The following is a 14,362-nucleotide window of genomic DNA, read 5'->3' as shown; positions in this document are numbered from 1 at the left end:
TATTCTGACACTTATTTTGAGTAATTTTGTGGATATTTAATATTGTTGATAATTTTTTATTATTCAATATTTCACTTATTATGTTGATAATTTTCCCAAATTTATGAGATTTTCCTTTATTAGCATAATATAATCCACACTTTTATCTTTTTTACTTTTATGTAATAAAACCTGAAATATTAAATAAAATCAAAAATATGATAATGCCAATATTGTTAATCAACGTTTCTTGTAGGTACAACAAACATTAATTCATGAGTTGATTTTTTTTAATTTAATATTGTCGATAATCTTTGACTATATAGTTCACTTATTATGTTGATGATCTTTCCAAATTTGTGAGATTTCCCTTTATTTGCATAATATAATCCACACATTCATTTTTTCCACCTTTATTTAATAAAACCTGAAATATTAAATAAAATTAAAAATAAAATAAAAATATGATAATGCCAATTATCGTTAATCAACATTTGTTGCGGGTACAATAAACATTAGTTTATGGGTTGATTTTTTTTTTAAATCTTTTGGTAATGTTTTTCTTCACTGAAACCATGAAGAATCAATATCAATACAAGAATACACTAGAAAATATTTTAAAATTTCCTAAGTGCTATATCAAACAAAGCGATAAAGTATGAAAAAATGAGTGAAAATTACTAAAAAAACAAAAAAGCATACCTTAAATAATGGATTTTCACCACGAAACCTTAAGAACTTTAAATCTGTGACCAATATATTAGAGTTGAACATTCTACATTTGAATACAAAGATTAAGCTAAGAACACAAAAACACAAGCTTTAGGGTACACAGCAATGGCTAGTGAGTGAAAAGACTAACCTTAATGCAAAATGCAAGTGAGAAGAAAGAAAGTTTAGACCAAACGAACACCACCACGACAAAACGAAGTAAAAATGGGTTGAAGAACTTGGTGCTACGAGTTTGGTGGCATCGTTAAACTTTGGTGGGAAGTCTCACACAAATGAAAAATAAATAAAAACGAAAGCGTTAACATTGGTAATGAAATTTTAAAAGCCAAATTGACATCGAACACCTCATAACTTATGTTAATTTGCAATTTGACGTCGACCCTAAGGCTAAAAATAGTTAAATGACGTCGGACTTAGGATAGTCATATATAAAATAAATCAATTTATTCAACTATGATTAAAATAAATAAATATAAAAGTATATATATTGATAAAAAAATATTTAACTTTTAAATTGTTTTAATGAACAGTTATTTTAATAATGATTTACAAATAATTTATTGCATATATATTAACTGAAAAATTAAATATTTTTTGAAAATATATTTAAATATTTTATACTTTGTTTGATAATATTTTTAAGCATAAAATTAAATCTTATAGATAGAATTGAATAAGTTCAAATTATGTTAAAAGCATATTAAAAAGCGTCACAATTTTAGCGGGTAAAAGACTTTTGTCTTAAGTAGTACACTAGTTTCTTTTGTTATTACTAAAATCAAATTATATTCATAAGCTTTGAAATATAGTTCAATAATGCAAAGTCATAAATCTTAGAACATCTTCCCAACTAAACATCTCCATCAGGAAGTGATTCCCTAATTTCTGCTGCACTCAAATTCAGGTACGTGGAGAATTAATATAAATTCAGAAACTGGACCACGTTTATGACAAATATAATTTAACCATATTAAAATTTCTCGAAAGAATAAACAAGTGTATTAACAAGTTTGAATCTTCCGCATCTAAACTTCACAGTGTATGATTTGATGAAATATAACTTTGATTTTTATTTTCATCTGATCTCTTTAATTTGGTTTTCTTTGTTCTCCAGTGTTCAGTATAAGTTTTTAATTTTTATTCAATTTAATTTTTTTAATTTTTTTAATTTATTTTAATTTAAAAAAGAAAAAATTGCTGATATATCAAATGAATGTTATACGTATGATAATGTCAATGTGATGTGCTAAATCAGTGTTACTGGTGGTACCTACAAGTTATATGTCACATATCTCATATTCAATTTAATTTTAATTTTTATTAATTTTATTCAATTTAAAAAACTTTCGCTATTTATAATAAAGATTGATTGCAATATTAATAGGTCTGATCTACCAGTAACCAATTTAACAAGTTAATCTAAATTAACCAATTTAAATTTTCACTGATGGGACAAAATTTCATCAACACAAATCATTAGAAACTATTCATTCGATGATTAGACTTGTTATTTACGAATTTATTCCGTTAATAATAAATAAATAAAATAATTTTATTACTGTCTTTTTGATTATTAAATATTTAATCAATTTAATTTTTTCAATTCAATATTTATAATTAATTTCTTTTAGTGTTGACTGTGTCATATATTATTTTAAAATTTTAAAATTTATAATTTGTAATTTTATTCGAAATTTTTATGATCACTAAATTAAATATTAATCTAAATTAAAAATTGTTGTTTTAAAAAATATTATTTTAAAAAATTACTCAAAAATTAATCTTTGTATGTTATTTTTCTAGACACCTGTCATTTGGTAAAGCCAATACACTATTTCAGTTATTAGTGCTGCAATAGTGAGTCGGCATTAACCTTACAGTAGTAGTTGCATGTCATTTTAAGTTGAAGTTGTCATTTAATTTGATGGGGATCATAGCTTGAACGAGGACCACACAAAGGATTGGATGGATGAATAAGTAATTTTTTTAACAAAATTAATTAATTAAACATATTCTTAAAATCAATTTATAATAATATAATTTTTATTTTAATATAAAATATATGTTAAAAACAATAAAATTATTTATTATTTATTTTATTTTTTATTTTAATTATAACAATAACAATAAAATGTACATATAAATATTTATTTATTATTTATATTTATATATTTGAATTATTTATTATATTATAATGAAGGAATAAATGTATTATTATATTTATTTTTTAATTAATTAATTATTTATAGATTATTAGTTTATTTTATAAATAAAAGTTAATATAAAATTTATAAAAATTCACTTTTTCTTGTATCCTAGTGAGGACACTCTGAAGAAATTTTTCTTTTGTTTTTGTGATTATATGTATGAGTATTGACAAAACACTCCTAAGCAAGCAACTAAATGATGATAAAACTGCGGGTATCTTAGAGAGTGGATAGTTAAAGATAAACAGCTAACAACTCAAGTTTCTTCTTGTTTCTGCTTTTTCTTTATTTAAATAATATTTTTTATTCATAACGTAAAAATGCTTGGTGTTAAGTTTCTCTCCTTTAATATTTTTTAAGTTTGTTTTTTCAGAAAAACAAAAGAAAAATGGATTGTACTGTACATGCATAGTCATACATAGACAAAGTATATGATATGAATGGAAAGAAATATGTCACATGTTGTTATTTCACTCTTTGACGGTGAAAGCTATAATCTATGGACAGTAAAGATGCAAACATATCTACAGGAACTAGATATGTGAAAAATCGTGGACGAAAATGATGTTCCCTTGCTTGAAAATCCCACCATGACTCAAATCAATGCGCATAAAGACAAAAAGACGAGAAAGGCAAAGTCATGTTTGTTCGCAGGTGTTTCACAAATGATTATGACCAGGATCATGACTCTAAAGTCTTCCAATAAAATTTGAGAATCCTTGAAAGCAAAATATGAAAGAAACGCGAAAATTCAAGACATGAAAGTTTTGAACTTGATAAGAGAGTTCGAGATGCAAAGGATGAAAGAGTTGGAGACAATTCAAGAATACTCAAAACAAATTGTTGGGTATTTGCCAACAAAATAAAATTGTTGGGAAAGGAGTTTTTAGATTCCATACACATTGAGAAGATTATGGTGATGGTGTCGGAAATATATGATGCATTTATTGCTTCCTTAGAAAACACAAAAGATTTATCTACATTACTTTGACAGAGGTGATACATGCCTTGCAGAAGGAGCAAATACAACAACGTACAAGTTTTCAATCTTGTTCCTATTGCAAGAAAAAAGGTCATCAATCCAACTAGTGTTGGTGGAGGTCAGATGTCAAATGTCACAATTGCGGTCAATTGGAACATGTGGAAAGGTATGCAAATCCTAAGATTCGACAAGAAGTTCAAATTGTGGAGGATAAATTAGAGAAGGAACTACTTCTTACAACATCATGTGTCATAACTAACAAATCTACAAAAGATTGGATTATAGATAGTGGTTGTACAAATTATATGATTCATGATAGAGAACTTTTCAAGGAGCTAAACAAATCAAATATTTGTACGGTAAGAATTGGGAATGGAGAACGTGTTGTGGAAGGTATAAGAACAATTTCAATTAAAATTCATTCAGGTATCAAATTAATTTTTTATGTCTTATATGTTTCTGAGATTACTCAGAATTTGTCAAGTGTTGCTCAAATGTTTGAAAATAAAGTATGTGTGATCAAAGATGCTAACAACCTCAAAACATTCAAAGTCCATTTGAAAGACAAAAGATTTGTGTTGGATTTGATGAAGGAGTAATGTGTTACAAATAAAGTGAGTATATGAAAGAAGGATTGAAATCAAAAAAAGATAAATATCTCTGAAAGAAAATAGATGTCCAAGTGAAGAAAATAGATGGAAGTCCACATTCTAATATTCACAAAAAGTCAAACGTCACTACCATGAAATTCACAATTAACAAAGAAGATGATGCTAACAGAAGAAGAAATACAAAGATAAATAGCATCAAATCAAAAAAACAGTAATTACAAAGATACAAAGAGAAGAAAATCAAGCACCAAATGTTATATGTTAAATAATTTTAATATTTCCGATATAATAAAGGACGAGAGTAAAAAGAAAATCAAAGTGATAATACCATTTTTCAAAAAATAATATATGAACTAAATTCACATTCCCTGTCATAATGTCATTTATTTGACGGTTGGAAAAGCATGTATATCAAAAGTACGTAAATACATAAAGAAACAGATATCGTCCCATTGTATGTTGCTATAAAAGGGATCATTCTGAATCAATGTTATCAGGAGTGAACAACTGCATATTTATCACTCACTACTTCTTCATCAGCAGCAAGTTCTTTCTTCATGCTTATTTATTTATTTATTTTTTACATTTGATTGATTATTGTGGGAAGCAAAGTAAGAGAATTAGAAACATCGAAATATTTTGAACATGGGTCGTGGAAGGAGTTAAATCACATGACCTGATCTAATTATCCTGTTGTCATGCACCAACACTCACGGCTTCCTCACATCTTATTTGCCCCTCATGTTTTTGAAATTCTAGTTTTGTTTGAACTAATTTTTCTAGACTTATAGAAGACAAAAAATGATTTATAGTTAGATTATAGTTGATAACAAATGAATATTTTAAAGTATACATATATTTATGACACAGAAGCGAGGTTATTAAGAAAATGTGGAGGTTGAAGATAGCAGATGGAGGGAAGAGTCCATACATATTCAGCACAAACAACTTTGTTGGAAGACAAATATGGGAGTTTGATTCTGAAGCAAGAAGTGATGAAGAACGAGCCCAGGTTGAAGAAGCTCGTCTACATTTCCATCAAAATCGCTTTCAGCGCAAGGCATGTGGTGATCGACTTTGGCGATTTCAGGTACTTTCTTTCTTAACTTCAACAAAACCTCACTGTTCAGATGCATTAACCATCATTCATATGACTTCTAAGATAATAATTAATTATAAAAATATTTTATATGAAATTTGTGATTGGATGACAGTAGGAAAACAGTATTATTTCGAAACGGAAAGTGTGAATGAAATAAATAATATAACTTTATGTTGCATTTATGGACAGGTTTTGAGGGAGAAAGACTTCAAACAAATAATAAGAAAAGTGAAGATAGAAGAAGATGAAGAAATCACATGGGAGAAGGCTACTCAGACCATAAAGAGAGCCTCTCATTACCTGTCGGCGCTGCAGACTAGTGATGGACATTGGCCTGCTCACCTTGGGGGTTCTCACTTTTTTACTCCCATCATGGTAACTTCACTTATTTAAAATATATAACCTATGCTTCTCAATATTAAGATTTGTCTTAAATTGGTTATTAAATTTTAAAAACAAAATCACGAAACTTGTATGAAAAATTCAAAGTCATTTAAGGATGATTGAATTTGTTGGCTTCAGAAATTAATTTGAACAAATGATACTTTTTATTGGTTGAAAAAGAAACAATTATATAATATAGTTGCATATACTTTTTTATTTTTTTCAATATCTTAGTCTAACAAATTGAAATTTACAAATACCTATATATAATATTACTTTTCTGTTTGTCTCAAACATTGCAGATTATCTCTATCTACAGTACAGGACATCTTGATTCTGTAATTCTAGAAGAACATCGTAAGGAAATTCTTCGTTACTTGTATAATCATCAGGTACACTTTCAAGTTGATGTTGAAGAAAGAAATCAATACATGTTATTTATCACCTTTTGCTTTTCAATTTGTTAAAATTATATTTAAATTATTTATAACTTATTTAAATCATTGGAAGAACGAAGATGGAGGGTGGGGATTACACATAGAGGGTGGAAGCACGATGTATTGTACGGCACTGAATTACGTAACTCTGAGAATTCTTGGAGAAGGAGCGAATGGAGGTGATAAGAGCGCTTGCGCTAAGGCCAGAAAGTGGATTCATGATCATGGTACCATTACACTTATGCCTTCATGGGGAAAGTTTTGGCTTTCGGTATGCATGCTTTCCTATTCTTTCAACACACAAATCAACAAATGTAAGTTTTTGTGTTTAATTCAAAAAATGTTATTATTGTTGCAGGTTCTTGGTATTGTTGATTGGAGTGGATGCAACCCATTGCCCCCTGAATTTTGGATACTCCCTACTTTTCTCCCCATGCATCCTGGTTAAATATTTCTTTTTTATTTTTCCACTATTTAAGAAATATGACTACTTAAATCAATATTAAAACGAGTATTATTGTATCTTATTTTCGCCTTAATTAAATAATGCAGCTAAAATGTGGTATTATTGTCGGCATGTATACATGCCCATGTCATATATATATGGGAAAAGATTCGTGTGTCCAGTCACACCATTAATCACAAATTTGAGAGAAGAACTCTTTACTGAACCTTATGATGAAAGTACTTGGAAGAAAGCACGTCACAAGTGTGCAAAGGTAATAAATATTTTATAATCCTTTGATTATATTGTAAAATGCGTAGGTAATTAATTCAAAAAAAAAATGATTTTACAATTGTGAAAGAAAATATACATCAACACATAATCTAAACTCTTGACAAAAAGGGTAAATGTTGTTTTACATATACATGACAGGAAGATCTGTATTATCCGCATCACTGGATACAAGATCTAATATGGGACAGTGCATATTTTTTGACTGAACCACTTCTCACACGCTGGCCTTTCAATAAGATCAGAGAAAAGGCACTTGAAGTTGCAATAAAAGGTATTCACTACGAAGATGAAAATACTCGATACATACATGGTGGGTGCATCAACAAGGTAATCATCATAATTTGAAAGCATGAATATTATTTATAGTATGCACAAATCGAAATTTTTAGTTTTTGTGCACTTCATGTTTGTGTTTGGTAGTCTGCATCGTTGCTTGCTTGTTGGGTAGACGATCCAAATGGGGATTCCTTTAAGAAGCATCTTGCAAGGGTCCCAGATTATTTATGGCTTTCAGAGGATGGAATGTGTGTACAGGTATAAATACATCTCAGTTAATATCATCTTAATTATTTTTAATCTCTGAATATACGATAACCATAGAAGATAATAACTTAATTAATGCAATTGTGTATTTATAATGTAGGGAATTAATACGCAAACATGGGATGCTGGTTTCATGGTTCAAGCTTTTCTTGCTACTAATCTAGTTGATGATCTTGGACCCACAATTGCAAAAGCACATGATTTTCTCAAGAAGTCCCAGGTGACAATATCATAAAATTATAATTTCGCTTCCTACATAAACATACAAAAAAATTGTTGGGTGAAGTAACTTCTCCAAAATATATATAATTCATCTAACAAATTATTTTTGGACGGATAGTTCTCGTTCAAAGAATTACATATAAGTAACTAAATAATGAAGTTTAATAATTAATTATTTTTCAAAAAGAAATAGCTGTATTTTTTTTTTATAAAGTAAGAGTATATGAAGTTTAGATTGTGAAATTGAAATTTATTTTCATTTTAAATTTTGATATATTTTTGTTTTTATTTAAATTTAAAAAAAAATATTTTTTAATTTAATAATATTTTTTTGGTTTGTTAAACGATATTTTAAATTAATATTTAAATTGGAACGTGTTAAATTGTGTATCCAATTTAGATGACAATCTGAAACGAGTTTTAATGTAAAAAAAAATGAATGTAATTGAATTAAAATCAGTATATTTATTTTTAAAGTTTAAAAATTAAAATATATTGAAATTTATGATGTTATATATATATATATATATATTTATTTAGAGATTAAAAATATATTTAATTTTTCTTTTATATATGAGGTGGTATTTTTCTCCTTACTAAATTTTTTTAAAGTAAACATTTCCTTAAGTCTGTATAAACATTCGCTTAAATCTGTATTTTGATTTTCAGCGTTTAATACGAATTTAATTGGGATGCGGACTTATAAAATTTTAATAGTCATACTACAATAATGAAATATTATAAGTATTATAAGTCATATAATTACATTATAAAATAGTATGAGTGTTGAAAATTTATAAGAATTGTAAAAATATGAGAAATATAAAATATATTAGATACAAGATATATGTTACAAGATAAATTTTTTATTTATTTTATTCATATATATAGTAAAATAAAAAGTCAAATGACTTTTACAAAAAATTTTTTTAAGAAATAAGTCATAAAATTATTGATTTAAAAATTTTTCCTTTTCAAATACGAATATAATGGAATATAAACTTAAATAAATGTAGATTTTAAACGAATTTTTATGTTAATGAATCTCGTAAATATCTCATTAGTTTTATTCAGTAATAATGAGTTAATATTGTAATATTATAGGTGGTAGAAAACCGTTTAGGGGATTTTAAGAGTATGCTTCATCACATTTGTAAAGGGTCGTGGACCATGGCTGACAGAGACCATGGATTACAACTTTCTGACTGCACTGCAGAATGTCTGAAGGTATTTTACTATTTAGTTTACAAAACATTTTAATTTATTAAAAATTTATGAATAACAAGACGTATATGTTACAGGGTTTTTAACTTACTAATCATCCATGTTTCAGTGTTGTTTACTTTTATCAATGTTGCAAGAAGAGATTGTAGGAGAAAAATTGGAACCTGAAAGGTTATATGACGCGGTCAATTTTATATTGTCACTTCAGGTGAGTATTCTAAACTTTGTGGTAGCCCACTTTTCAATTTCATATGATTAATTTTGTAATCAACGGTCTGTTGTCTTTATTTTTGTGAAAAAATTGCAAAAATAGTAGGATGGTAGAAAAAAATGGCAAAAATTCGTGATGAATAGTTAATATACATGGGTACCAGATACTTAAGGATTTGTTTACAAACGAATCGGATAATATTATCCGTACTTCTGAGTATATATTATCTGGGCAAAATTAAAATTTAATTTATATTTATTAACTTAAATTTAATTAAAATTAAAATTTAATTTATATTTTATTATATTAGATTAATGAAAATTAAAATTTAATTTATATTTATATTTAATTTATATTATATATATATATATATATATTTTTTTTGTAATTTTATATAAAAAATTTATAAAATATATATCTTTTGTAAATATTTGCGAGCATGCGAGTATTCACGAGTACCAAAAATTTTTAAAAAGATTCGCAGATATTTTTTAAACAGGTACTTGTTAAATAAACAAATAGATAACGGATAGATAATTTATTTACTGGTTGAGTTATGGGTAAACACTATCCGTGTCCAATTGTCATCCTAATCTCTACATAGTTTAAAACATAAAATACTAATTATCGAGAGTAAAATCATTTCTGTTTTTTTTTTCTGCTGCTATAAAAAAGTTGTTTTATTTTTTTGTTTTACTTCCAGTGAGTTGCAGAACAGAGAGGAAAGTCAGAAAAATAGAAACCGAGAGAAGATGTAGAATGATTATTTTTCTTTCCTTCTCATAGGCAACACAAAAGACATATATAGTCTCTTAAGGAATTAACTAACTCGTGCAAAACAAAAGAAATAAACAAAGAACAAAATCTTACAGGATCTTTGCAAAACTATTTTCTAACAGAATTGCCATTGATAACGTAATCTTCCATCCGTTTCGGCCGTTTTCCCTTCCTTTTGGGCTTCACATAATAACTATATTGATATTCTAATTCATGATATTGATAAGGCTCAAATCTAATAGTCCTGTTCCAATTCTTCTTCTTAATTCATAACAACTTCCTTTTTGAGTTCTATCATATAAATCTTCAAATTACTTCCACTTCTTTTAATGTTAAGGTTTTTGTTTTACTTTAAAAAAATACATTAAATTTAATTTTTTACTTCTTAAATTTTAGGCTGACATGCTCTTAAATAATTAATTTTGTTCTTTTCCAAATAATAGTAATTATACTCCAATATATTGAATTGCAGTACAACGTTAGATTCTTTCCATTTAAATGTTAATTGTTTGATTATTCACATATTTTTCTGTAATTTAATATTTTTTTATAATTTTCCTTTACTGAAGTTTGTTCACATTAAAATTGCTTATATAAGATATTTTTACGGAACTACAAGTTTGATTACTGCAGAGTAAAAATGGAGGTGTAACAGCGTGGGAGCCAGCATTAGGTCAAAAGTGGTTGGAAGTAAGTTTGAGTTGATGATTTCTAAAATGCGTATAAATTTGTTCGCTGATGTTGATTTCATTATTTTTTGTTTATTAATTTGTAGAATCTGAATCCGGCGGAATTTCTTGCTGAAATAGTAATTGAGCACGAGTATATTGAGATTACTGGAACAACAATTCAGGCTTTAGTATTGTTCAAAAAACTATATCCAAAGCATAGAAGGGAAGAGATAGAAAAGTTCATTGTGAAAGCAAAACAGTACATTGAAGATCAACAATTACCAAACGGAAGTTGGCATGCGAACTGGGGAGTTTACTTCACGTACAGTTCCTGGTTCGCTCTCGGAGGTTTATCTGCTGCTGGAAACACTTACTCTAACTGTGCTGCCATACGTAAAGCTGTCAAATTTCTACTCTCAATACAGAATGAGGACGGTGGCTGGGGAGAAAACTATCTTTCATCTCCAATGATGGTTTGTAATTAAACCACTATTTATGATTACAATATATGAAATCTGGACACGGACACAAGACATGATTAAATTGAAAAACCATAGGAAATGAGACATGATATACGTATACATTAGATTCAAACTTTTAACTAACACAAAAATAAATCTAATTTATTTATCTAATCTCTAAAAAAGTAAAAAGTAGTGATCATATAATATTTTTTTTCTTATTTTTATAATTATAATAGAAACTTATATGATATATTTACAAGTTTATGGGTTTTTTTTAGAAAATTATTGAATTTGTAGTTATTAACATTATGTTGGACTTATGTTAAGATCATATTAAAGACAAACAAATATCTTTCAAATTGGACACTTTACTAATACGTATCTACAAGTATCCGTATTAGATAAGTGTCGGTGTTCAATAAGTGTTGATAGACATGCAACATGTCATTAATGAGACGTGTCCGGACTTCATAGATTACAATTTCCATTAGCTTAAATGTCATTAATTATAAATACTAATGATGAATGCATATGTGCGATGAAGACGTACGTGGGTCTTGAAGGGAATCGATCGCATGTTGTTCAAACAGCGTGGGCTCTAATGGCTTTAATTAATGGCGGACAGGTACTCTTCTCATTTGCATCTGCTGGATTTCAACATCTCTAATGCCTTTAAGTGTTGTTGTTATTCGTTTTCTGAATTTGGCATATGTAGGCTGAGAGAGATCCAACACCTCTTCATCGTGCTGCAAAGTTACTCATTAATTCTCAGTTAGAAGATGGTGACTGGCCCCAACAAGTACCTCTCAAATCTCTATCCTTTAAACTATGAGTCTTAGTTAATATCATTGCACCACAATTTCAATTTTTTAACGTTCGTTTGTGACGCAGGAAGCCTTGGGAGCGTACCAGAGAAGTTGCATACTTCATTACCCACTCTATAGAAATGTTTTTCCGCTGTGGGCTTTGACTGAATACCGTAACAAAGTTTTGGTGCATTCCACAACTCTCTAGCTTGAGATGTTGTAAGATCAAAAAGACAATCCCGTGCCACACAAAATTCCGACAAATAATAAATCAAAGTTGTATCAACTTTGATAACTTTATTTCTGTTTATATGGTTTTCAAATTCTGGAATAAATATACATTAAATAATACAACACAATGTATCAGGGTATTAAGTGTTTGGCAAGTGTAAATCGATGGAGTAATATATTGGACAAGTCTAAATATTATTGTATTGTTCCGAAAATAATCTGATTTAAATTAAATTGATTTACAAATAAAAATTGAAAATAACAAAACATTTTAGGATGAGAAAAAAAGTAAATTCAGAATTTAACTTGCCGATAAGAAAAAATTCAAAATTTAACTGTAAAGATGAAAAGGAATTGACACAATGGAAAAAAAAAAAAACTTGATAGAGGAAAATATCATATAAAAGCTTAATTGAATTGGGTTTCATGATCCATTTAAAAGCAAAAAATCAAACAATATTTTTCTATTTCCTACTCTAGGATTCACACCTTAGTAAGAAGTCCTAATGTGTTAGCGACAAGTCTAAACTTTAATAAGAACCCTAATGTCTTATACCTCTCCTTGTTAAGTTTGCATTAATGATCAAAATTTTGATGTTATGAAAGACTAATGATGTACTTTATGTCTAGATGCACAATCAACTAGTAGTAGTATATTCTAGTATAGGTTATAATATAGTGTCCAATAATTATATACCCACAAATCTGCAATTAATAATTATCATGCAGTGAAAACAAGAATAGAACACAAAAGTGATGGAAATGAATTATATTGATTAATGAAATTCGCCGTTGAGAATTAAGAATACATTATACCCAAATGTAAACGAGGGAGTTAGATATTCCTAAGCATATTGAAGACTGATGGTGAAATTGAATGCCTCTACCCTTCAGAATGTCCTTCTACCTTCAAGTGTAGAGATATCAAGTTTCCTATACTTTCATAATTGGATTGGGCCTAAAATTTACATTTGATTTGATACTTGAATAAATTGTAAGAGATAATTCCTTATATATATATATATATATATATATCTTTTAATCTTTGAAGATTTCATATCTTTGAATTATTGTTCAATTATTCTGACTTAATTTGAGTAATGACGTATGGATATCTAATACAGTTGCTAATCTTTGACTATTAAATATTTCACTCATTTTGTTGATAATATTTTCAAATATTGAAGATTTCCATTTATTTGTAGAATATAATACACAAATCTATCTTTTCCACTCTTATTTAATAAAACCTAAAATATTAAATAAAATATAAAATACAAACATGATAATATCAAATTATCATACCTACTTGATTATTATTATTATCCGAACTCCAATTATATTCGCATTCCATAATCTTCCACTTCACACATCTTTAGAAGCACGCACATTCTTCTCTCTCAAATTTCTATTATCACTGATGCCTTCCAACGCCATCATCCATCTCTTGTTGATTTTAAAGTCAATCTTCCACAACAAACACAAACCTACCCACTTAATTAACATACTTTGAGTAAAACCTTAAACAATCATATTAACATAGTTTAATAAATAATTCTCTTTTGTTTTCTCTTAAATTATATAAACATGAGAAGATGTATATGGACAATGATGTATAAATATTGTTATTATTGAGTGGCAAATTTTTGGAGTATTTTATTTAATAAAGGGTGTCTGGCATGGGAACTTGAGGGCCACCATTTAGCCATGATAGGAGAATTATAAATAGAATAAATACGATAATGCTAACCTATAGTGGGAGAGCTTAATATTTTGTTTGTAGTTGGTTTAACCATCCCATCTGGTATAGGAGTGGATTAGACTATCAATGGTTACAAATACTAAGAAATTTTTAGTTTAATAATAATGAAATAATTGATCTGGGTCACTCTCTTATGTATGGACAACACCAGGATTTTGATATACGTAATACTAGATTTTTGATGTTTTTTTGACAAGTACTCTATTATTAATATATTTTTGGTCAAAAAAAGATAAAAACTCTCTCATCACTCTGGATTGCAACAATCATGGGCCCTT

The 14,362-nt window shown here is 27.7% G+C and overlaps 1 protein-coding gene across 1 annotated transcript; it reads left to right on the top strand.

Moving 5' to 3' along the window:
- The first annotated feature begins 5,381 nt into the window (after positions 1 to 5,381).
- Positions 5,382 to 12,515, top strand: LOC114187123 (beta-amyrin synthase-like). The gene is made up of 16 exons (XM_085674618.1): positions 5,382 to 5,601; positions 5,803 to 5,988; positions 6,300 to 6,389; positions 6,508 to 6,705; positions 6,793 to 6,877; positions 6,987 to 7,153; positions 7,312 to 7,500; positions 7,594 to 7,707; positions 7,817 to 7,936; positions 9,043 to 9,165; positions 9,272 to 9,370; positions 10,784 to 10,840; positions 10,926 to 11,294; positions 11,830 to 11,910; positions 12,001 to 12,084; positions 12,177 to 12,515. The coding sequence occupies exons 1-16, from the start codon at positions 5,401 to 5,403 to the stop codon at positions 12,297 to 12,299; spliced, it is 2,286 nt and encodes a 761-aa protein (XP_085530744.1). The 5' UTR covers positions 5,382 to 5,400; the 3' UTR covers positions 12,300 to 12,515.
- The last annotated feature ends 1,847 nt before the right edge of the window (positions 12,516 to 14,362 follow it).

Source organism: Vigna unguiculata, chromosome 6 (genome assembly GCF_037176805.1).
Source record: "Vigna unguiculata cultivar grain cowpea cultivar isolate G323 ecotype 2 chromosome 6, ASM3717680v1, whole genome shotgun sequence".
Lineage (NCBI taxonomy): Eukaryota > Viridiplantae > Streptophyta > Magnoliopsida > Fabales > Fabaceae > Vigna > Vigna unguiculata.
The sequence above is the reverse complement of the archived record's forward strand: the minus strand, read 5'-3'. Positions and strand labels throughout refer to the sequence as shown.

What these genes read in the sequence shown, in the direction of transcription:
- LOC114187123 (XM_085674618.1), top strand. Translation starts at nt 5,401, where the DNA reads ATGTGGAGGTTGAAGATAGCAGATGGAGGGAAGAGTCCATACATATTC. An exon ending in GTTACTTGTATAATCATCAG is followed by an intron (nt 6,390 to 6,507) that starts GTACACTTTCAA and finishes AATCATTGGAAG; the next exon opens with AACGAAGATGGAGGGTGGGG. An exon ending in AGGATGGAATGTGTGTACAG is followed by an intron (nt 7,708 to 7,816) that starts GTATAAATACAT and finishes TTTATAATGTAG; the next exon opens with GGAATTAATACGCAAACATG.